The sequence below is a fragment of the Rousettus aegyptiacus genome, unplaced genomic scaffold, assembly GCF_014176215.1.
Source record: "Rousettus aegyptiacus isolate mRouAeg1 unplaced genomic scaffold, mRouAeg1.p scaffold_m13_p_12, whole genome shotgun sequence".
In the NCBI taxonomy this organism is placed as follows: Eukaryota; Metazoa; Chordata; class Mammalia; order Chiroptera; family Pteropodidae; genus Rousettus; species Rousettus aegyptiacus.
In genome coordinates, this window is record NW_023416287.1 from 21,080,157 (window position 1) to 21,105,130 (window position 24,974).

The window sequence follows — 24,974 nt, forward strand, 5'->3', positions numbered from 1 at the left end:
GTGCCCACTCAGAATCTCCACTTGGGTGCTTAATAGGCAACTGACGTGCAACCTTTCCCCAGAAACATTTCCCCTCAACTCAAAATGACAACTTTCTTCCTGGAGTTTTGACTCAACCAAATCTGTCAGCAATACCTTCTGAATATATTTGGAATCAGAACAGGGTGATATTACTATCAGCACTCATACATACACATACCTGCTTTCTTCTCACACCTGGACTACAGTATCAGCTTCCACTCTTACCCCACTCCAGTTCTCTTTCCGCACCCCATTTTGCTAAATAGAGCATCAATTTAAATGTGCATTACAGTTTAAAAATAATTTGGAGAAGAGCAGATAATTTGAAATCACCTAAACTTCAATAGGAGAATGTTATTAGAGAATACTAAGCCAGAGCTCCCAACTTTCTTTCCCTCTTAAAAATCATAGAAAAATGTTTTATATTGCTTTGCACACTATGGTAAACATAAGAGATTGTTGTAGTAAACGCAATCAGTATAGGTATTCTGGCAATACAGGAAGGACCCTCTTGGCTACCGCTAGAGCTGAGGGAATTGCCACGTTGGGCACCCTCATTCGAAGAGCCCACTGTACCATGGCACTCCAATTGGGAAGCTCTGTACCAGGAAACAGTTAAAAGTAGGAGGCATGTGGCAGACCCAGGTGGTTGCTTACCCCAAAGCTATTTATTCCTTTCACCCCAGCTAACAACCCCTGATCTTGCTAGGTATGCATTGGCTTTAGAGGAGGCAGGCCCCAGCCCCAGTCCCAATTCCAACTCTAGTAGTCATGATTAGTCTGAGCTAGGCTTGGTGAGCCCATTTCCCTTGCTAGTTATTTAGGTTTAGTCATAGGCATGTGCTAAGTCTGGCCAAGGAGACAGGGTGAGAAGTCTATTCAGAGGGCTTTTGAGAAAGATTTTTATCATACTTAAAAAAAGAAATTTATTTTTAAATTGCAGAAAAACATTCCCTCATCTGCAACTAGATACTGTCCCTATCTGTGTGGCGTTCCCAGAATTGTGGAACTGTGAACGGAGTTAACTGAATGGAATGGGGAAAGTGATGGGAATCTGTTGTTATAGCATTGTTAAACCATTAAATTACCCAATCCTAGAAAACCCACTGTGGACCAAGCTCTTTAACACAGCTTATATCCTTGAACCCCTACATTAGTCCTCTGAAAGATATTAAATTCCTCTGCTATGGATGAGTGAATCGAGGGCATGAAAACTGAGATCATTGGCCCCATGTAACAAGAATGAGATCTGAAGCCCTCGGGTTCAAGCTAGGGTCTCCCTGACTCCACAATCCACCTTTTCTTTCACTAAAATCAGAAAGATCACTGAAATGCACACAGATATGATGAAAGAAAATAAAAGACATTAAACCCATCCTCTCGGCCACCCATTTTATCAATGTTTCCAAAGCACTAATTGAGACAGATGAGGAAGTTCCTGTCCAGTGCTAACTTTAACCAGGAATCTGTGTTAACAGGTTTCTTGGAGTGTCTGATGCAAATAGTCCTGATCCACAATGTGAAAGCAAAGCGGTTTAATAAATATAAGCCACCTACATGTGGAGCCACCTATTAACTCTGCCATTTGGCAAAATGATTTAATCCCATCTCAAAGCCCCTGCGTCCTGTAAAATGTGTAATTACAGCATTGTTTTGGGAAGATTTCATGTTATAAAGCTTGCAATGTGCTTAGAGCAGCACTGGGCACTTAAGTGCTCGATATAATTGTCTTAAGTATGCTGGAGATTTTTTTATTTTTTAAAGAATGCAACATGACTTACTTGGAAATGTATCAAAAAAAATAAGGACTGATGGATATACGTATGGTGTGATAGGTGTGATATAGTAAAATTTTAATGATAGAAAATTAAAATATTAAAAAGTTAAAAACAAAATGTTCACTGTACAATTCTTTCAACGTTGTTTGAAAATGTTCATAATCCAACGTCGGAAAAACAACACATTGTGAGAGAGCAAAGTTTTGCTTCTGTTTTTAATAGAAAAGGTATAAATAGAAAAAATGGGCAAGATCTTTCTCAACTCTGTCCCGCCTTTGGGCTGTGGGCCGTTAGTAATGCTGTTTGAATGAATCATCAAGGACCGCTTGCGAAATACCAAATCCTCGAGAGCGAGGCCCAAGGCTGCCAAACCCTCGCAAGGGACAGGGACGCGCTCCAAGTTCCCCATCCCGCGGTGGTGCCGAGGAGGTGTGGCGGGAGTACGCCCTGGCGGAAACTAGGCTCGGCCGTTACCAGGGGGCTCCCAGCAAGCGCTGGCCGCCTTGCACCACGTGTAAATATATTTTGGCGGGGCGGGGCAGAGGAGCGTCAAATTTCAAAAAGAAAAAAAAATTAAAAAACCCGAAACCCCCACAGCCCCGACGGGCCGCGGGCGCGCGCGATGGTCTCTCTTTGGCTGCGGGAGCGAGTGGAGGATGCTGGGAAGGAGGTAAAATGGCCACCGGCGGCGGCGCCGAGGAGGAGAGGAAGCGGGGACGGCAGCAACTCCTGCCCCCCACGCGCCCAGCAGTCCGGACCGAGGAGGCCGAGGGCAGCCGCGAAAAGTTGGGCTGGGCCCAGGTGGTGAAGAACCTAGCCGAGAAGAAGGGCGAGTTCCGCGACTCACGGCCGCCCCGGCGGGAAGAGGAAAGTAGCAGCGGCGCGAGCGGTGGGTTCGGCGCCCCCGGGGGCCTAGCGGTGCCAGGCCTCAACGACTTCCCCCCGGCAGGCCACGGAGACCCGAAGGGCCGCCGGAGAGACCCGACCGGCGAGACGGCGGACCCCCGCAAGAAGAAGGGTGCAACGGAGGCCGGTAGGAGGAAGAAGGCCGAGACGGCGGCCATGGCGACCCCGGCCAGGCCCGGTGCGGCGGAGGACGAGGCTGAGCAGCCTCCTCAGGACGATCAGGCGGCGATGGTGAGCCCAGCATCGGGCCCCGGCAAGGGCCGCTTCCTCGTGCGCATCTGTTTCCAGGGAGACGAAGGCGCCTGCCCGACTCGGGACTTCGTCGTGGGCGCGCTCATCTTGCGCTCCATAGGCATGGATCCGAGCGACATCTACGCGGTCATCCAGATCCCCGGCAGCCGCGAGTTCGACGTGAGCTTCCGCTCGGCGGAAAAGCTAGCCCTGTTCCTACGCGTCTACGAGGAGAAGCGCGAGCAGGAGGACTGCTGGGAGAACTTTGTGGTGCTGGGGCGGAGCAAGTCCAGCTTGAAGACGCTCTTCATCCTTTTCCGGAACGAGACCGTGGACGTGGAGGACATTGTGACCTGGCTCAAGCGCCACTGCGATGTGCTGGCCGTGCCTGTGAAAGTGACCGACAGGTTTGGGATCTGGACCGGGGAGTACAAGTGCGAGATAGAGCTGCGCCAGGGGGAGGGCGGTGTCAGGCACCTGCCTGGGGCCTTCTTCCTGGGGGCCGAACGGGGCTACAGCTGGTACAAGGGGCAACCCAAGACGTGCTTTAAATGTGGTTCCCGGACCCACATGAGCGGCAGCTGCACGCAGGACAGGTGCTTCAGGTGCGGGGAGGAGGGGCACCTGAGCCCTTATTGCCGGAAGGGCATCGTATGCAACCTCTGTGGCAAGCGAGGACACGCCTTTGCCCAGTGTCCCAAAGCAGTTCACAATTCCGTGGCAGCGCAGCTAACCGGCGTGGCCGGGCACTGAACGCCTGCCTGCCATGGTGAACACAGAGCCAGCTTACCCCTCTTTAAGTGCCAAAACTTTTTTTAAAACCATTTTTTTACCGTGTCCGAAGATCTTTTTAAACCTACAAGAGACATCGCTCTCTGCCTTCTTAAACCGAGTTTACTCCATTTCGGCCTTTTCTGATTTGGTGACTGTCATCAGTAACGAGTACCAAGAACTGTAGTGTGCAGATATGTCTCCCTCTTTTAAGTTTTGCTTTTGTATTTGGGGACTTTTGTACTTGTTACTCCCCATGCCTTGTCTTCTCCGCAGATTTTCACCCTTTGGGCTGCCTTGTTCATCTCCATGCCCTAGCACTAGGTATGGGGCCCAGCACATGGTAGGCACTCCATCAGTGTGTGTTGACTTAAACATTGTTGACTCTAACTTCTGTCAAGGTGTCTATCTTTTGCAGTTGTTCCCCTCCCTTTTTAATTTGCTGCTTCTAATCTGTGTGGTCTGAGAATTTGTGAAACCAGTGTTGTTAGAAGTGTATGTAAGCTCTGAATCATGGCCAAGGGCCTCTCTTATGGCATTAAAAAAGCATGGACTTTATGATAGCTCTTTCTTAGTGACTCAGAAGCCATTTTTCAGAGAATCTTGGAATCTAGAATTTTCCTGTTGGAGAGGACCTAAAAATTGACTTAGAACAATCTCCTTGTTTTCCAACAGTGAAACAGGCCCAGAGAGGTTAAATGACTGGGTCAAAATTAAATAGTTGTCTGGTGCCAGAGCTAGGCCTAGAGTAGAGTTCCCTGACCCCAAACACGGTGCTCATTCCACTACCTCTCACACTTCATAACGTTTTCCTCAACACTTGAGGGGCCAGAAAGTCTGATCTCTGCAGAATAATGAGTTTAGAGGAATGCTAAGAAATAATCTGGGGGAGGAAGCAGAAAGACAAGACTTAGCAGGGGCTTCTGAATAGTTGAAAGATAGCAGAGGGACAGAGGAACATAATCCAGGGTGCATTTATAGCTCCCTGGGGTACTGTATCTGGATTAAGGTGTGCCTGGGCCTTTGGGGCCTTAACCCTTCCCCATAGCCACCAGTGAGAAATGGGGGTGCTCCTGTGTAAGGAGACCTACCAAAGGTTTACATTTGCACCTTAGTCTCAGCAGTTAGAAACCCAAGAGAAGCAGCTAATGGAGCTCACCTGCAACCTCCACTCTCAGGAGAAAGATGATTTTAACCCAGAATAACTGAATTGTTAAACTCTAAAATGTACTTGCAAAATAGGCCAAGCTAGAGAACAATTGGGTCAACTAAGTGTTATCAAGTTAAAGAAGAAAAGACAATACACTACTTTTAAGTTTTTATCTTCCTTTTGTATTATGTTTTGCTATTTCCTTGTGGCTTAGAATGTAAAATCCATTGTTAAAAGTTTTGTTTTGAATAAATATTTATCTTTTGTATTGCTAACACTACTGTGGCTATTTCCTTCAAAGTGTTAGGTGCATGAGTACACAGACCAGTTCAATCCATACTTCCTACACACCATTTGTTTGCCCTGCAAATACAGTTCCATCCACTGCAAGCAACACTTAGTCCTACTCTGTTGTGCCAGGCCCTTTAGAGTTGTTCACTTAGCACACTGTTAAAACTCAAGTTTTAAGCCCTTAACTAAACTCCAAGGAATCAAAATGGAGTTAGTGAAAACACTTTTAGTAAGCATCCCAAAACAATTCAGGTGGGCAGCCAGGTTTGAGACCACAGTTCTGAACGGTACTAAGATGAGTACTCTGCCCCCAGGAAATTACAAACCAGTGAGAAAAACGGAGGGAAGAAGTCAGCTTCATCTTAGTTATTTTAAGTGCCAGGAATTGGATGCAAAGTATTCATGGGCTTTCAAAAAAATGTCATCTCTTCTACCTTTATGAGAGGGAGAGAGTGAATCCAGGTAACCCCAGAGAATACCCTTCAAGCTAGCCCTTGAGACACCCCACACACCCACACCCTCTGAAGGACTTTCCAGCTCAGATGTTAAGATGATCTGATGATCTTAAGAGTTAAAGTTCCCAGTGTATTGACCCTCTGAGTCAGCGATTCGAGATTTCCAGAGCTGATCCTGTATAGTTGGGGCCTGATTGGTTCTTGGGAACCCTGCCTTTCAGAGCCAGCTCAGCCTCGCCTTCCTGTCTCCCAAAGCAAACAGACCCTTCCGTCCTCGATTCCTCCAGTCCTCTTCCACCCCCTCATTTCTTTCCCTTGTCTGCTTTAGGTTTTTCTCCCTCACAGGGCTGGAAGCCAGAGGCGGGGAGAAAGCATGCATTCATCATACTCCCCGCCCCCTTCTTCCTGTGCCAAGGAGCCTCCAAGTAAGGAATCTTCCCCCTCGCTGCCCCTCCCCCGCAACTCTCCTGGAGGGAGCTGAGGAAGAAACTGTTTCCCTGCCCATCCCCCATAGCATCCGCGGGCCTCCTGCCTGGCGGTCTGGGGACTGAGCCTCTGGGTTAGAGCATAGCAAACCTCCCCCAGCTTCCTCTCCTGATATAGCAGCCCCCAAATTACAATTCCTCACTGTTCATGGGCTCCTGGGGAGTGTGCAGAGATCCCCAGACTGAGGCTGGCCGACTAGTTGACATTCATTCAACTTTCAATAAATACTGAGGGCCATTCGACCCAGGCCCTCTGTGCAAGGTGCTCTGCATATACCCATGAACAAGACAGTACACTTGGGGAGAGAGAGACAGAAAAGTAACAAGTTTTAATGTTAATTATTTTTAAATACTGTGGTAAAAAACAGTACAGAATTGTCTGCAGTACAGGTCTCCTGGAAGAGATGTCTTGACTGCAACCTGCAAGATGAAGAAGAGCCAGGGGAGGAGGGAAGTAGAAACAGCCTGTGCAGAAACCTGGAACACAGCATGTTCAGGCTGGCTAGACAGTCACAGGAAGATGTAGTTGGGAAAAGCCAAGAGTAGGTGGCACAGGGCTTGTCAGTGTTATTTAAGAGGCTTGATTTTTGTCCTGACACCCTCCATTCTAGCCACCTCCATTCTATTCATTCATTCAACCCATGTATGTTAAGCACTAACTCCTTGTAGGCAATGGAATACAGCAAAACAGTTAAGCCCCCTGGAGTGTAAGTTTTAGAGTGATACAAATAATGTACCATAAACTGTGATAACTCATTAAAAGAAACATACAGTGATATCATGTTTAACAAGGAAAACCAATCTGGTCTTAAGGGTCAGAAATAACATCCCAGAGAATTTGTATGAACTGAGATAGAAAGGATGTATAAGGAGTGATTTGAGCTATGGGGGTGAGGGTGAAGGGGTGGCAGGGGTATTAGACTAGGCTGAAGGAATAACAAGCATAGCAACCCTAGACTGGAGGAGCCCTGGCCAATTTTAGAAATCAAATGAAGTCCGGTATATAATTCTAGGTTTAGAAATAAAAACCACTCTAGGTATTGAAAAAAGTGATGGACCCTAGGCTGAGTATTAGGAATGACTCCTAGAACACCACATAACTGACCTACCAGGGGAGCTACTACCTCCTTCATAGTCAGGAGCTACGAGGTCATCACTGGAAAGGTTGAGTTTGAGGGCACATTGCTAAAGCTGCCACCTAAGGACAGGATGCTGGAATTAGAAAGCCACTGCCAGTGGACCGCCATGCTACCCCGAACAAGCCTGATCCCATCTGATCTTGGAAGCTAGGCAAGGTCAGCCTGGTTAGTACTTGAATGGGAGAACACCTAGGAAGACCAGGTGCTATAGGCGTAACAAAGAAATAAGGGATTGTAAACTGACAAGGTCCTTGCAATCTGTGAGGTCAACCAAGGGTTGCTTTGCCTAAAATACAAACAAACAAACAAGTAAGAAAGCCACTGCCAGTACTACTGCCAGGACAGTGAAATATCAAGTCCTTGAAGCCAGAGACCATGTGCCGGGGACTCCACAACCTTACTTGTGAGCAAAAATAGCCAAAACTGTTTGACCTTTGCCTTCTACCTTCCAAACCTCATGCAAGAGCATCTAATTGCTGGAGCCCTAGCTTCAAGGGACTCAGAAAATGTTTTAGCTTTCCAGCATGTATAACATAGAAGGCACATAAACAGAGTGGAAATGGATGGTGTCTGTCAACCAATCATATCCCACCCAGCCACTGTGGCTAGAATACAGAGAGGGGGAGGGAGATGACAGTACAAAATAAGGCTGGAGATCTTGGGGTTGGGGGACTGGCCAGCCATGTTTAGAATTTGAGTCTGAGAATATTGAGGAGCCACTAAAAGATTGTTAAGCAAGGAAGTGATATGGTCAGGTTTGTATTCTTAAAAGACCATTCAGGAGACTTTGTAGAGATTGGGTCGGAGGGGAGCTCAAGTAGAAAAAAATCCAGTTTACCCAAGTGAGAGATAAGAGTACCTTGGACCTGAACAATGGAGATACAGAAAAGCAGGCAGCGTAAAGATATATTTAGATATTTAAGTCAACAAGACTTAGACATGGGCTGGGGAAGGGTAAGTACCAAGGATGACTGACTCCCAGATTTCCATCTTCTGCAATTGGATAGATGGGCCATTCTCAGAGATGTAGAACAGAGAAGAAAATCCAAGTTTGGGATGAGGTCTTGAGTTTGATTTTGGATGTGTTGAGTTTGAGGTGTCCATAGAGGATGTCTAAGAGAAAATGTGGAATATGTGGTTCAATATACATAGATCTTAAATTCTAAAGAGAGTTCCAGCCTTGAAAAATAAACATAGGAGTCCTATAATAATATCTTTCACACTCTTTATCCACATCCCACAATAAGATGTACACTTTACATTACAGCCAGCAGACATATATGCATGTGCATGTGTGTATGTGTGTATATATACATATATACACACATACATACATATGTATTTTAAAAGTTTATATATATAAAGAAACAATATTAACCTAACCCTGTGGGTAGTACACCCTGGTATTTTATACTCTCTCACTTCATTTTTTTATAAATGCTTATATGACCCATTAAATAGATTTTACAACCTCCTAATGGGTCATGAGAGAAAGCAGAGGGAAGAAAGATCATAGCAACTCAGCTCATACTTTAAGCACCTGTGACATGTGAGAGTTTTTTCTGATGGAAAACGATAACATGACAAACTAATAAGGGACAGCCAAAAGGGAGAAGGAAAACAAGAGTGTAGAGACATATAAACCAGGGTTAACCATTGTATTGAGTGCTGCAAAATGTCAAGTAAGGTCAGGACTGAAGAGCACCCACTGGGGATAGAGTTTATGTGGAAGTCAATGGTGAGCGCCTCTTAGATGGGGGCAGGAGGTAGTCTAAGGAACAACCTTCCTAAAATGCCAGTCTAGCACTCTGACCCTTCTACTCCTCCTGGGCCTCTCTATGTGCTAGGAAGTCAGTCTAGCATCCAACTGCTTTCGCAAGAGGCTCTTTGGCTCCTTAGAGACCTCGTGCTTGGCCAAAGTGTCCATTAATCTCTTCACATCAACTCAGGTATGAACAACGAGCAGGCAGAGGAGTTCAGTATGGTGGAGGATGGTACAAGAGGAAGCTAAGGGTGAGCAGGGGTCAGATCATACCAAGTTAAAACTAGAGTTTCACAAGAGCATACCAGACATGTATACCAGGCAATATACATACATGCAGCATCACTAGCTATGTGACTAAAAATATTTGGGGAGGATAGGTTTCATGCGAATACACACAGATATGTTGGAGAGGAGAAAAGAAACTTTACAGAGTTCTAAAATAAAACATGGACTAACAACTTTGGAAAGTAGTTGGCACTATCAAAATTTAAAATTCATGTAATCTTTAACTCAGCAGCCATTTATAGGAAATGAATCTATAGCTAAATTTGGACACATGCACAAAGATGTATGTATCAAGATGTTCACTGAAGCAGCACTTAGGGCACCACGGACTGGAAACAATCTGATTGTCTATCAATTGGTAACTAGTTAGATAAGCTATGGTGCACCCAAATAGTGGAACACTATACAGTTGTTAAAAAAAGGACAGCACTATATGTATAAATATGGAACAATCTCTAAGACATATTTTGAAGTGAAAAAGCAAGATATGGTATGCTGCCATTTACATTTTAATATTATTTTTTCAGCTGTATTGAGGCTTAATTGACAAAATTATAAGATATTTAAAGTGTTCAATGTTACTTACATAGTACACTTAAAAATGATGGAATAAATATATACATATGCTGATTTATGTACAGAATAACTCTGGAAGGATATAATGAAATTGGTAACTGTCGTAGCTTCCGAAAAGAACTAAATATTTGGGATTTGGGATAGAAGGAAAACTTATTTTCCATGGTATATCCTTGGGGAGAGTTGATTTTGTTTTTGTGTTAACTATTTCATATATTATCTTTGACAAAAAAAAAATTAGTAACAAAAATCAGTGCAAAACTCAACATAACACCTCAAAGAAACTACTGTAGACTCTGCAATGACAGGAGTCCATTTCCTCTATCTTTAAAAATAAGAAAATTTAATGGGAAAGTTTAAGACTACAGCCGCCCACTCACTGGTCTCCCTGCTTCCAAGCTTGTTTTCCTTCAATGCAGAAGAATGAAATTTGATCACATTACTCCCCAGCTTAAAGACCTTCAAAGACTTTGTGTCCTCCCTGGGGCCCACCAGGCACTGCCTCCTCCGGGCCTCACCCCCTAACCCAGGCATGACTCCTGCTAGTCATTCCAGAAATCTATCTTCCCCGACATGTGGTTAACCCTTACCTTCCCTGGTGCTCAGCTCTAATGCCACTTTCCTAACTTCAGCCTTCCCTAACCTTCTAGACCAGGCCCTTTTATATTCTCCCTTCCTTCCAGCAGTTACTACAGCTACCAACGATATGTTTTTTTATGATATGGTTTGATTAATATCCGCCTCTGTCTCTCAATTTGGAGCTCCAAGAGGGCAGGGACCATGACTTTTTTGCTCTGGGTTGTAGCTCCAACATTTAGCACTGTGCAAGGCACATAACAAAAGCCCAGTAAATATTTACAGCATGAATGATCTAGAAATTACTTAGCTGAGGTTACAGATCAGCAGGTGTCCGTGTCCACTCGTCCTTCTTTACTGATACCCTTAGCAAAGCCATCATTGAGTCTAAACTGAATTAGAACTTATCCATTCATCCTTAAAAAGCTCATTCACTCCTTCAGCATTCTCACCTTTCATAAGGCTTTCCTTCAGTCTGGGAGGTCAGGCCCAGCCTCCCCTGTTTCCCTGAGGGCATATCACACTGAAATTTAGCCTGCATATTCCCCCAGTACTTTGAGGCACAGGGGAGCACCAGATTCCTGGATTCCAAATGCCTGGCTTCAACACTCAAGCCTGGCAAGAGAAGCCCTGCCCTGAGCTCCCACTACCCCTCCTCAGGAGGCAGGGTGAGGATTCTATAGACACAAGAGGAACTGCCTACCCAGAGTCTGTGCCCTCCCTTTCTAGAATATTCTCTGAGACCCCAGAATTCCCTTCCAAAATATCCCTAGGCTTGTTTACAGAGCCTTTGTGGGTCTCATTTCCTGGGTCCATCCCAGCTGAGGGCAACAACTGCACTGTCTGATACGTACCTTACAGACCTCAGGCTTAGGTCTCAAAGCAGTTGTTTTTAAGACAGCCTGGATGTCGGGGCCGAGGTGTCCACTTATACATGCCAAGTCCCTCACCGATGGGCTGGGAGGTAGTTGGACAAGTGTTAGATGCAGGATCCAGGGGATAGCTCTCCTTGGGCGGACCAACATACTGCCCCAGAACTCCAAGGATCCTGGAACTATAATTCAAACCTAGTCATCCAGGTAGTTATGACAGTATATCCATCCAGGAGAACAGAACATATTTAACACGTTACTGTACACTGTCGTATAATTTCTAACTATTTAGAGACATATGTTATATGGACCTCCAGTTATACTCTTGTCTTGGGCCCCACAAATGCCTGTTTGGTTATGTCATTTCTTAGCTCAGACGAGCTATAAAACCTTTCTGGGCCTGTTTCCTTACCAGAAAAAAATGGGTTTTATGGTAACTGCCTCATCAGAGCTGGTGAAAAAATGAAATCGATTCATGAAAAGGACTTGGCAAAGGGTCAGGCACTCTGTGAACAGTTAACTATCTTTTTCTTTTCTTTTCTTTTCTTTTTTGCCCTTTGGCTATCATCTCCCATGCTCTTCTCTATGACAACCAAATTGGTCTCTTTTGTAGAATTTCCACACTGCCCCACTCCCTCCTTACCACACCAATAATGATAACCTCCTTATTTTTTCCACCTTGTCAAATCTTACCCCTTCTTCAGTTATAATAGTTACTGGTGATTGAACATTTACTATGTTCTAGGCATGGTATTAAGAAGTTAACATGTAATATTTCAACTCAGTTCTGACACCAACTCAATGAAGTAGATACTGGTTTTTTTTCTTTTTTTTTTAACTTCCCAAAGATACTGCTATCTGGAGAGTTGAAGCACTGGCAGCTGGTAAGCGGCAGAGCCAGCGGGAAGGTAAACCCACAGAATCCTACAGCAGAGTCAAGTCTCTCAAATACCTAGTCATCCTGTTTGCCACCCTCTCCCTCCCTCCTTCTTGTGCACCGGCGACCCCTTTCTCCTTCAAGCCCCCATAGCCAAGATCGTCATCCTTGGTCGGATCTAGGGTTCTGCGGCCATTCCGCCCAACAGGGCGGGCATTTTGTCTCATGCCACGTTGTGCACATCCTGGAGTCTCCCTCCCTCTCTCCTTCTTTCTTCCTCCCTTCCTTTCTTTCTCCTTAGGTAGTCAGTTCCTATTCTGTGCCAGGCTTTGTGTTCGTTCACAGATGAAACGTTACTGATAGGTCAGGGGAGGATGGAATATATGTCATTTTTCTTTTTCCTCTTTATACTTTTCTGTTTGGCTGGTTTTTTCCCCAGTGATCACGCAGGCCAGGATCCTCAAACCCAGTTCAAATACTGCTTTGCCAGGTTGACTAGTGGGAAGAAGTCCCTGTCCCCTTAACTCCCAGCCCCCACGCCTCCAGCACCAGCCCTCAAATCCAGGCCGCCCTGCCCCCACCGGAAGGGGGAGTTGGGGGCGAACGCCGAAATATGAGTGGCTCTTTCAAGCCTCCGTTGCCGTAGAAACCGGCTGCATAGGCCTTAGCGGTCCATTACACCATCTTCCAGTGACACAGCCAATGGGCTCCGAGCTCCATCCCAGCTCCCCCAACAGCTGCCGGGGAGCCCACCAATGAGCAGGTCCCTTGGCTTAGAGCCTGCCCTCGGCCCAGGGACACCACCAATGAGCTTCGACCCTGCTCTCACTCTAGCTTCAATGTAGCAACAGACTCAATTTTTCAAAAAAAAAAAAAAAAAAAGGAATTCTCTAAATTAGAAAGAACTAGCAGTAACGCCTGTCGATTGCAGCCTGAATAATCTTTGGCTAATATTTTATTTAAGAAGAACAAAACTGTTCCAATTACACAACATATGTCATTACTAAAGCAATTTCAGGCAATGAAAATTTAGGCAATGGGGTTGACACCTGCTCTATGTGGATTTCTTTTATTTCCATTTAATTTAAAATTATCAAGGACCTAGTCATTTTTCCTTGTTTGTATTTCAGATACATACAAATTAAACACGCATAATTTCTGTTGCTGAATTCATGAGACATTCACTTGAGTAACTGGTAGGCAACATTTACTGGACAACTTAACTCCTGGATTCAAAACATTAAAACAGTAGAATAAATGAATATTTCTCTTAACCCACTGAAGAAATTCCATTTTTAAGGCAGGCTGTGTAATGGCTTTGGCGCTCTAAAGTGTAAATAAACTAAATGTCTTTTTAACACCCTGTGCTATTTTTTAAAAAGTAAATGAGTTTTTAGAACATTTTTAGATTTGCAGAAACATTGCAAAGATAATACAAAGCTCCTATATCACCCATCCACCCTGTTTCCTCTATTAACATCTTACATTAATATTGATACCTTGTTATTAACTAAAGTTCATAGTTTATTCAGATTTCTTTAGTTTTTCCTCAAGGAAAAACTCTTCTATCTCAGGATCCCATCAAGAAACCACATTGCATTTATCTCTTCTCCTTAGGTTCCTCTTTGTTGTGGCAGTTTCTCAGACATCAACATGATTTATTCCTGTTGGTGTTGACCTTGATGACCTGGCTGAGGTACTATTTGTCAGGTTTCTCCACTGGAAAGTTATCTCTTCCCCCTTTTCATGCTGTCCTGTTTGGAAGGAAGTAACTGTGCTTAGCCCACATTTAAGGAGGGGGAAGTTATGTTACACCTCTTTGAGCATGGCATATTTACTTATTTGGAATTTTTCTGCATTAAAGATTTGTCACTTTTCCTCTATTTATTTATTCAGTCATTTATTTCACTATGAACTCATAGATATTTCATATTTTAGGTTACATTCCAAAACTACTTAATTTTGTTGTTCTCAGTGTTCCAGCCTTGGCCTTTGCCAGCTTTTACTTGGCTCCTGTGTCCCTTTGACATACCCCATCTTTGTGTGTCTTGTCTTTTCATTGTTGCTAAGCATTTCCTTACTTTCTGGCACTATATGATGCCCCAGGCTTATCTGCTTATCTTGTATTTTTCCTGCTCCAGTCCTAAAATCAACCATTTCTCAATGGAATTCAGCCCTGATTTCTTCTGTTGGAGAATAATGTTAGAAACCAAAATCTGGGGACTAAGTGTGCTCATTGCTGGGGTGTTGTTTCTTTGAAGCGTCAACTAACAAAACAAAGAAATATGTGTATATATTAACCTGTGTTTATCACATACTTATAAGTATTTCTGTATGTAACCGTCTGGATATACATTAAGCTAAACATAAGTTCATATTTATATTTACAACTGTCATCCATTACTACCTGAATCATTCTAGTCTTTTTCTTACTTACCTGTAAATTCTCACTCCAACAGTGAGAAACCTGGCTCTCATCACCCATTTACTTAATCATTCAATTCCAGTATGCACATAAAGCATTATCAGCATTGCTAACCCATACCCCCATGAGAAAGTTTCTCAACTAGAGTGCAGTACTTCTGTACACTTTCTTATGCTGTTCTACAGACTCCACTCATTTCTAAAGTTACTTAAGTCAGCGCCCTTTTCCCCATCCCCTTCAGTGAGGTTGTTTCATACTTTTGTACATACAGTTGTTTTGTCACATGCTGTATTCCATCCTGGGATTCTCCAGATGTCCTAAATGATTTTTTAAAAATTTTTCATGCATTAAGGTTCACTTTTTGTGTTGTACAGTTCTGTGGGTTTTGACAAATGCATAATATCTTGTATCCACCATTATAGTATGATACAGAAGTTTCATCATTCTGTGTTTTCCCTATTTGACCCTTTCCCCGACGAACCCTGTTAACCACACATCTTTTTACTGTCTCTATCATTTTACCTTTTTGTGTTTTAAAAAATAATTTTTGTTGTGTTACTCTTGTTATAGCTACCACTCATTGAACCTTTGCCATGTCCCATGTCCTACTATTATACTCTTCCAATTTTGCAGATGAGGAAACTGAGGCAAATGAGTTCAAGTAACTCCCTAAAAACTCATATAACACTGAACGAAGTTTGACTTAATATCCTGAATGCTTTGATTATTTAAAGTCCCAGTTGAAGATGACTTACTTCCCAGTTTACTCAGGCAATTTCAGTTTATTTCTGTTGTTCTGGCATAATTATTAATAGTGTCTTCTTTAATGATAAATTATATAGTCACTCCCAAAGGGAAAAGTCTAGTGAATTTCAGAGTCAGATTGTATGGGGGTAAGGACTATGCTCCAGGAGACACAGAGATGGATAAATGGGGTGTGAGTTCAGAGTCACCAGATGAGACTCACTATCCAAACAAAATCCTCTCTCCCATCTAGTCACTTCCCCCTTCCTTCTCCCAATCTGATTATTCCCCAATTCCATCAGTCGTGCTGATGCTGCAAAAATAACTCTGATGTTGTCCTCTTCTGTGACCAGGAACCACAGTTCTCTCTCCTCTCTGCCTTGTGTTTCTGAGTCTCAAACTACATATCACGGATTGGTAACCCTATTCCATCAAGGATTTTAAGACTTCGGGATTTCACAGACAAGTTAAAAAAAACAATGCCTTCCCCTGCCCTGCAAAAGCACACATTTTAAAATTTAGAGTCCAAAAGATTGCCCGCTTTTAATTCTGCTATATAAAGATGAGAACAACTGCAATCTTCTATACTAGTACTATTATTAGAATACAATACAAACCATAATGTCATTTAAATTTTCCAGAAGCCAAATTTTAAAAAGTAAAAAAGAAAATAGGTGGAATTGATTTTAATATTTTATTTAACCCAATATATCCGAAATATTATAATCTCAACATATAATCAATAGAAAAAATATTAATGTGATATTTTACATCTTTTTAGCTGTCTTTGAAAAGTGGTGAGAATTTTGCAGTACAGCACATTTCGGTTCTCACTAGCTATATATTTAAGTGCTCAAGCCCACATATACAGTTCTAGACTATTCAGTAAAAGAGCCCTGTAGTATACACACACACACTCACACACACATACATGATCATAATCTCTTCATTCTTTAAATAAGACAACATTTAGATGAATCAAAAAACGAATTACCTTGTTGTTATTCTCTCTCTTCATTATGAATGTCTTTGAGGACCATGCCAGTTTGCAGACTGATGTTTTGGAGCTACCCATACTTGGGGCAGGTGGAGTTGTATGATGGTGTCTGGAACACCCACACCCACACCTGAGTTAGCCATGCCCACACTTTATTGGCTCCTTCCTCCCTTTATTGAACAGACATTCAAAGGCTATGTTGTGCCAAGCTCTGTTGGGTGCTGGGATGTAAGATACAATGGTGAGAGTAGCAATCATGTGGGCTCTCCGATTTCATGGAGCTCCTGCTCTGCTGTGGTGTACCAACTGGAGTTGTACTGGCCACGAGAAGGCGTACTGTCTGCAGGAAATTTAAAAACAATAGAAAAACTGACTGAAAGTCAGTCTGCATTTTAATATCATCATGTGCCCACAATTCTAAACCTTGCCACTGATAAAATTCCCCTCCCTGAAGATCTAGTTGTTGATTTAATTTGAATCTTAATATTCCTAAGCTTCAAATCAGCCAATTTTAATTACTTACGTACTAATAAATATTATATTCTACAAGGAAGTTAATTCAGAGCACTCCTAGTTATATAGTCAGCCCCAAACACATGCCAAGTCAGACATAGCTACCCATATTAATTTTGAGACTAAGTGCACAACAGCCTGGAATTGTTCAACTTCGTTTCCCGAGTACTTGTGTCTCCAGCCCCTTTGGTACACCATATGTCTATGTTGAAACAATAGGTTCAGAATAAACAATGATAGCACAGTGATTATGAGATGAAGAACCAGAACTTGAGTTGCTTCAATTCTGTCATTCCATGGGACCACTTAAAGCTTTCATATTTAAAATTTAACACAGTGAAACAAAGTGAACTACAAGGTGGTAACTACAAATTTTATTAGTCAAATTATATTATTATTTACTAAAATTGTTTTACCAAATTTAAATAATACATTTAATATTGAAATGGATCCTTAAAGTGTTTTGTTTTTAAACTATAATGTAATTAATGATGTAATTATTGTGATAGACTACTATATAGATGTTTTCATTTGCCTTTTTTCAAAGGTATAAATATAATTAAAAATTATTGATCTAATAATTGATTTTTTGTACTGTAATATTTATTTTTAGTGACAGTACATATACAAAGTTCAACAAAAGAATATTTTCACCATCTGCATTTCTTTTCTGGCCATTATCAGTATTATTCACTGTATTTCATGACTCTTGAAAACAATGTCATTTAGAGGAGGTGAGTATTAAAAAATGATCTGTTCCAAGTGTCAAATGAGCTAAGTAGTCCATTGGTGCGCTGAAAAAGAAAAAAAATGGAGGTAGGAGAACAAAAAGAAGGCAGAGAGGTGGAAGTGTGGAAAGGGTGAGGAAATGGACTTTACAACATACTATGTGAGGATGTAACGAGGCTCATTCCACAAACTTAAAAGAAGCCCATGAGACTGGAAGCTGACTCAAGACAAAGAAAGTGGGAGAGGAGGAAGACAGGTGAGCAGCAGTCAGACCAAGCTTGGTCCAGTGGGCCAGGCCAAAGTCTGCTGTTTATTTTGAGAGTAATGGGGAACCACTGAAGACTTTTAAGAAGGTAAGAGACATAATCAGATCTGTGACTAGAAAATCCCATCACACTGACTTTGGGGAGGAGAATGGAATGGGAAAAAGACCTGCTGCTGGGTGCGAAAGAGGCTGGGCAAGTGAGGGATGAGAGATGATGGTGGCCTGAACTGGTGGGGCAGTGGTGGTCAGCACCTCTCCAAGAACCTCACTGCCTACTTACCGCAGTCTAGACTGAACAGCTTACTGGTGAGCCCAGCCTTGAACTCCTGTGGCCTGCAAAGTTTAGACTCTTGGGCACCCATTTGAAAGGACCCAGGGGAGTCTGTGTGCACTTATAATCACATCTCAGCGGCATACCTGAGTTTTGGGTTTTTTCAAAATTTTACTTCCTTCTTTGAGCTTCCATAGGAATTTGAGTGCACCTAGCATAGACTTTGATTCATTCAATAAATACTTATTGAGCACCTACTATGTGCCAAGCACTCTCCTAGGGATAACGCAGTAAACGAAAATCTCTGCCCTTTTGGAGCTGACATTCTAGCATAGAGGAAACAAGCGAAAAACAAGTGAACAAATAAAATAATTGCAGATGTGGAAGGTGTTATGAAGAAAACAGAAAGAGTGATAGAAGAAAATAATGCAACCAAAATGAAGACATCTGACAGTACCAAACTTTGGACAGGATACGGACAAAAAGTATCTCTTCTATGCGGCTGGTGGAAAAGTACAAGTTTGGCATTACCTTGTAAACATTAGCAGTCATATGTCCTCAGATGTGCCATCGCACTTTCCATAAGATACTGGGGAGACTTTCCTGTACTTCAGCACCAGAGACACACCTAGGATTGTTAACAGTAAACTCTTACTAAGAGCAAAAGCCTGGCAATAATCCAAATGTCCATGGACAGGAGAATGCGTAAGAAAATTGTGGTATATTCTCACAGTGGAATATGAACATACCTCATACAGGTATAATAACTTAAATGAATCAGTATTATAATATTTAGTGAGAAAGTAAATACCAGAATATTATATACAGCATGATACATACCCTTTTGATAAAGCTAAAGGCTAGGGGATACATTTTAAGAAAATATTTTTTTAAAGTAAGAAAAAGGAGAAATTGGAACTTTCATACACTGCTGGTTAGGAATGCAAAATGATGCAGCAAATTCATAGAGACAGCAAATAGATTAGTGGTTGCCTAGAGCTGGGGGTTAGAGCAGAGGTAGAGGAGATAGAGGAGTGACTATTAATGAGTACAGTTTCTTTTGGGGATGATGAAAATATTCTAAAATCAATTGTGGTGATGGTTGCACAACTCTGAACGTATCATTTAATTGCACACTTTAAATGAGTGAATAGTATGATATATGAATTATATCTCCATAAAACCTTTTTTTTTTTTAAATGTAAAGGGAAAGTTCAGGATATACACCACTTCAGGTGAGGAAGGTAGGGGATGGGATGGAAAAGGAGTTCATGGGGCAAGGCAGGTTATTATCAATGTTCTGTGCTTGTGCCAGGTTGAATTCACTGGTTTTTATTATATGTAAATACATACATACAAACGTAACATGAGCCAACAATGGACAATGACAAAAATGAGGCACAGACAAGCAACTCTGTCCACTTGAGATGTAGGATGACAGGTGGGCAAGAGCAGAGAGTGGTCAGGGCAGACTCTCTGGAGAGTCTACCTGAGCTGAAGCTAGAATGAGACGGGCCAGCCATGTGTGGAGGGGGGCAAAGAGTTTTCCAAGCAAGAGGAGACAGCATGTACAAAGGTCCTGTGGTGGAATCAAGCCACATGTGTTTGCGGAACATCCAGGCCAGTATGTAAGTAGTAGTAGTAGTAGTAGTAGTAGTAGTAGTAGTAGTAGAACAATAATAATAATAATAAAAAGATAATAATAGCCGCAGCTAGAGCCAAAATAAGACCTTTGAGAGGCCCAAAGCATTGTGTCATTTAAAATAAAATGAGTATTAAGTGGGAAAAGTGTTCGAAAATTCAAAAAAGCTTTTATTTTTCCCATGATCACTCCTTTGATAAGTTTTTGAATGTGAAAGCCATCTCTGCTATTCTTTCTTATTATGTTGGTATCTCTATGTTGTTGGTACCCTAAGTACCAGGTAACTAGTATTTATTCAACATTTACTAGGCGTCAGAGATGTTTGCAGCAAATATCCCACTTAATTGTAACACAACCATATGCTTTCTCCCCATTTTAAGATAAGCAAAAGAGATACGGGGATGTGAATACAGTAATTCTAACTCCATCAAGCATTGAACCAGTCAGGCTGCCATTGTGAATGGTCAAACATAGGTATCGCCAGACCTCACTGAACCATTTGGCCAGGAGCAGGGCCTTCTTCAAAGTGCCCTGTGCCTTTAAGAGTTGCCCCCTCCCGCCGGCGCTGCTCCAATTTTCCTCCCGGGAACCCAGAGCATCAACCCGCCCCACGCCTCTGCGGAGCCGCACCTCCACCCTTCCTCCCCGCCCTACACCCTCCGGGTGGGCTCTCGGCCCCCGCCCGCCGAGTGATGGCTAAGGACTATTCCGAGAGACATGTACCCTCCTCTCTGAATGGTGCCCATCACGGCTCAGCAGAATACCACTTTGGAGACCATAATCCCGACCCATTCCAGCTCCTGATTCCGAGAGGGTAGGCCTCGGCGCCCCCTCCCACTTGCCAGGCACAAGGCGCCGTGAAGGTGACCTACCCCTGGGGCAGCACACGCCCAGCGGTGCCTGAGCCGCCTCACACGTGGTGAGCTGGAAGCGCGCAGCCCCTCCCCGCCACGCGCCTAGAGCGTGCGTCGCGGACACGCCCCTTGGTCTGGCTCCGCCCCCGTGCCCGCGCACTCATCTCCAGACACGCAAGGAGCGCCGCGCCCTAGACCCGCACCAGGCAGGCCGTGGTGCAGGGTAGGACCTGCACGCCGAACACCCACTCATCTTCGAATATCGCCTGAGGGCAGTGAAAAGTGGCAAGTCTGCGCTGTTAAGGCCCGTGAACTGGTTGACGAGGCGCCCCGGCCTCTCCGTGCGCCGTGTATGGAATAGAGCCGAGACCGCGAGCCTAGTATTCGCGTCTCAGTCGGCTTGTCCTCAGTGTTTTCTAACTAGGAGGTGAGCGTCATAGTCCCTTCTTTCTCAGGACGCTACTGGCTCGAACGAGATAAAAAATTTGAAGGGGTATATTGGGTCTAAAAGCATTTGTTGAGCCTCTATGTGGTTGGACCCTGTGTGTACTAGCAGAGGCTACACCTGTGACGCGGTAACTCTGTCCCCTTAAAAATCTTTCCTAACCCAGGGTGCCCCCCACACACACACGTTCAGTTCTGGGACTGTCCAAAAAGACGCCCCCGGAAGAGGGGGCGGAGTCCTACCTGGCGGCAGGTGTCACTGAATAAGCTAAAATTTCAAAGGCAATGCAGGGCGGAGACAAGGTTTCGGAGCCAGATGGGAAGCACGCTGAGCGCCCCTCCACCCTTCCTCCAGTCCCCAGCCTAAGAAAAGAAACCGATCTCATTCGACACCCCCAATCCCAGCCGCGAGACCGCCCAGCCCCGCAGCCCGAGTCCCGCCCTGCTCTGGCAGCCAGCGATTGGGAGATGCAAATACCAGGTTCTCTGCCCAGCAACGGGTGACGCGTCTCCAGAGTGCGAGGCGTGGCCCGGCCGCAGCCCAAGCGGGCACCTCAGTGTTTACACGGGGCGGCCCCGCGCGCGCCGCAGCGGCCCGCAGACGGCGAGGGGGAGGGGTGGCGCGCGCGCCAGCGGGGCCGCGCGGGGAAAAAGACACTGGAAGGCGGCGGGGCGGGGAGCTGCGCTCTCGGGCCGCGGCGGAGCAGGAGGCTGCAAGGAGAGCCCGCGGGGGCCGAGGGAGGCGGTGTGCGATTCTCCCGCCCCCGCAAAACAATGTGTGGCGTGCCGTGGGGCGCAACTTGCCGGAGGCGGCGGGGGCGCGCCGAGCCCGCCTGAGACCGCTCCGCTGACCTTCTACCCCCGCCGTCCGTTGGGCCAGAGCGCCCAGCTCCTTGCTCCTCAGCTCGTGGGGGCCGGGCCGAGCTGTGGGGCGGGGCCGCCCCTCCATCGCTGCTGCCTCCTCCCCCACCCCCAGCCGCGGAGGATGCGGACGGCCCCCGGCGGCGTCTAGCGGCCCCGGGCCCAGGCGCGATGGTGCAGCAGCGGGGCGCGCGGGCCAAGCGGGACGGCGGGCCGCCGCCCCCGGGGCCCGGGACGGCCGAGGAGGGGGCGCGTGAACCCGGCTGGTGCAAGACCCCGAGCGGCCACATTAAGAGACCGATGAACGCATTCATGGTGTGGTCACAGCACGAACGGCGAAAGATCATGGACCAGTGGCCCGACATGCACAACGCCGAGATCTCCAAGCGCCTGGGCCGCCGCTGGCAGCTGCTGCAGGACTCGGAGAAAATCCCGTTCGTGCGGGAGGCGGAGCGGCTGCGCCTCAAGCACATGGCGGATTACCCGGACTACAAGTACCGGCCGCGCAAAAAGAGCAAGGGGGCGCCCGCCAAGGCGCGGCCCCGCCCCCCCGGCGGCAGCGGCAGCGGTGGCGGTGGCAGCCGGCTCAAGCCCGGGCCGCAGCTGCCTGGCCGCGGGAGCCGCCGAGCGGCAGGAGGGCCTTTGGGAGGCGGCGCGGCGGCGCCCGAAGACGACGACGAGGACGACGACGAGGAGCTGCTGGAAGTGCGCCTGGTCGAGACCCCCGGGCGGGAGCTGTGGAGGATGGTCCCCGCGGGAAGGGCGGCTCGGGGACCAGCGGAACGCGCCCAGGGGCCGTCGGGCGAGGGAGCGGCTGTCACCACCGCCTCCCCGACTCCGTCGGAGGACGAAGAGCCTGAGGAAGAGGAGGAGGAGGCGGCGGCGGCGGAGGAAGGCGAAGAAGAGACGGTGGCGTCGGGGGAGGAGCCCCTGGGCTTTCTGTCCAGACTGCCCCCCGGCCCTGCCGGCCTGGACTGCAGCGCCCTGGACCGCGACCCAGACCTGCCGCCTCCCTCGGGCACGTCGCACTTCGAGTTCCCGGACTACTGCACCCCCGAGGTTACCGAGATGATCGCGGGGGACTGGCGCCCATCTAGCATCGCCGACCTGGTTTTCACCTACTGAGCCCACCGTCAGCGGGGCGCGCACGCCCCCAAACCAGCTGTTTACATACAGGAATCAGGTATTGGGGCCCCTCGGAGGCCGAGGCTGGCACCCCATCTTCCGCTCAGCCTCCCCCCTCCCAGACGTGCCCATCCCCCTCGAATCCAGTCATGCCCCTCCCCCGCAGACACACCCCAAAGGCAGCCCAACCCCCACCCTTTCCCTGACATCCAAGCCCCTCCCCTTCTTGCCCTCTCCTGCACAGCCACCAGCAGCCAGCCCCCCTCCGATACACCTCCCATCCTCCCCTACAGACCTGTGCCCCTCCCCCACTATGCACATGCCCCTCCTCGTGGCCGGAGGACACGCCCCCGCCCTTGCTCCCGAATCCCTCCGCCTTCGCCTACGCCGCCTCCCTTGTTTAAGGGTGCGCTGCAGCTGGCGGCCTCGCGCGCTCCTCCCATGCCCCCTCCCTTCTCAGGGCGGGGGAGGGGCGCACTCCCTTTACCCTGGGAGTGGTGGGACCCGCCCCCTTCTCGCGCATGCTTAATGGTTCTTGGGAGGAGGGGGCTAGTCCCAGTCGAATTGCTCTCCTCTAGCCCTCTCCACCGAGAAACCGGGCCGGTATAGAGCAATCCTGAGAAATCTTTTGATCCGGGAGCCGCGGCTTCCCTTCTACCCAACGGGGTGTCACAGCCTTAATGGGAGGAGCACTCGAAAGGGGGAGAAAGGGACTAGCTGGCCCAGAAGGGTTGATTTGGAACTTGGAACTCTCCCTAGTGGCATAGCCCCATTTCGCTCACGGGGTCGCCCAGACCCATGTACACCTCCCCATACCGACTGCTTGAATGCCTCTACAGCCTTTCTTGGTCCCCAGAAACCTACCTTTTATTCTCCCACCTGGGAATTGGGGGGGAGCGGTAGTGTTTTTCTCTGGAAATCCACTACGAGAGAGAAAGACTGCCCAAGAAAACTCAGAACCAAGATACATACCAGTCTGGGGACAGGATCCCTGCTGCTCCCCCCCCCCCCAGGAAGTGTCCTGTCACCTCAGGGCATATTCCCAGCCTGGGCTCTTCCCGAATCCCACAGCCCCCTCCTATCACCCAAGTCCCTCTGTTCCCACAGTGACAGTATTCAATGGGAGGAACTGAGGCATGCTGCTACTAGGTGGTTGAGACTGAGGCATGATAGCAGATGGAATGGCAAGAAGAGCCCCACTTTTAAACAACTGGCTTGAGAGAGACCATCGACTGGACCAGTGAGACTGAAGGACGGTCAGAGCAGTAGAGGTGTACCCCGTGCACCTCAGTTTTTCTATGTGAAAAATGGGGTTAGCGCTGCTGCTATAGGACAAAGTTGTGTCCAGTTTGGGGTGGCTTCCGGACCCTGCCCCTGATGTTACTCCTCTTACTCCCCACTCAAGTCCTGCCCCTCCGGCCTCCCCAACCCTTGCCCTCTACCTGTATCTCACCGGCGTGTGTTCACCCTCCCAGGTGTACACACAAACTCATTCACATACACAAATCTCAGGAACAAACGGTCCCAGAGTCCTCCGGGACCCCTGCCCAGGGTCTCTGTAGGTCTCTGCCCCACGCGTTCCCCCGTCGCTGACAAAGCCACCAGCTGCCTCCTTTAAGCTTGGTGCTCCGGCTCTGGGCCTTTCTCGCGCGCTCTTTCTTTCTCTTTTTCTTTCTTTCTCTCTCTTTTTTTTTTTTTTTTTAAGAAAAACAACAACAAAAAACAAAGACAATGAAAAAACCCAGAAAACGTCATGTGAGTGAAGAGATGTCACTGTCTGTGGTCTTGGAGAACTAGTCTCGTAGCTGAGGGGAGGGATCCCTCCCATCTGGGGCACTGGCACCCACAGCAGGACTTCCCGCCAGTCTGATGCCAGGACTGAATAAAGTGTATTTGCCCCGACCTCGCCCTGTGGCTCTACATGTC

The 24,974-nt window shown here is 46.6% G+C and overlaps 2 protein-coding genes and 1 long non-coding RNA gene across 3 annotated transcripts; 2 read left to right on the forward strand and 1 right to left on the reverse strand.

The window, feature by feature from the left end:
• The first annotated feature begins 2,205 nt into the window (after positions 1 to 2,205).
• On the forward strand, positions 2,206 to 5,134 carry ZCCHC3 (zinc finger CCHC-type containing 3). Its single transcript, XM_016148873.2, has one exon. It carries the CDS (start codon positions 2,475 to 2,477, stop codon positions 3,687 to 3,689), a length of 1,215 nt encoding a protein of 404 aa, XP_016004359.1. The 5' UTR covers positions 2,206 to 2,474; the 3' UTR covers positions 3,690 to 5,134.
• Positions 5,135 to 13,124: 7,990 nt separating this feature from the next.
• On the reverse strand, positions 13,125 to 20,626 carry LOC107512898. Its single transcript, XR_004953632.1, has 4 exons — positions 20,488 to 20,626; positions 18,654 to 18,750; positions 16,342 to 16,684; positions 13,125 to 13,932 (listed from the first exon to the last, which is right to left on the reverse strand). It is a non-coding gene; the product is annotated as an uncharacterized LOC107512898 (long non-coding RNA).
• A 161-nt stretch (positions 20,627 to 20,787) lies between these two features.
• On the forward strand, positions 20,788 to 24,950 carry SOX12 (SRY-box transcription factor 12). Its single transcript, XM_036229552.1, has one exon. The coding sequence runs from the start codon at positions 22,095 to 22,097 to the stop codon at positions 23,046 to 23,048; it is 954 nt and encodes a 317-aa protein (XP_036085445.1). The 5' UTR covers positions 20,788 to 22,094; the 3' UTR covers positions 23,049 to 24,950.
• Positions 24,951 to 24,974: the final 24 nt, after the last annotated feature.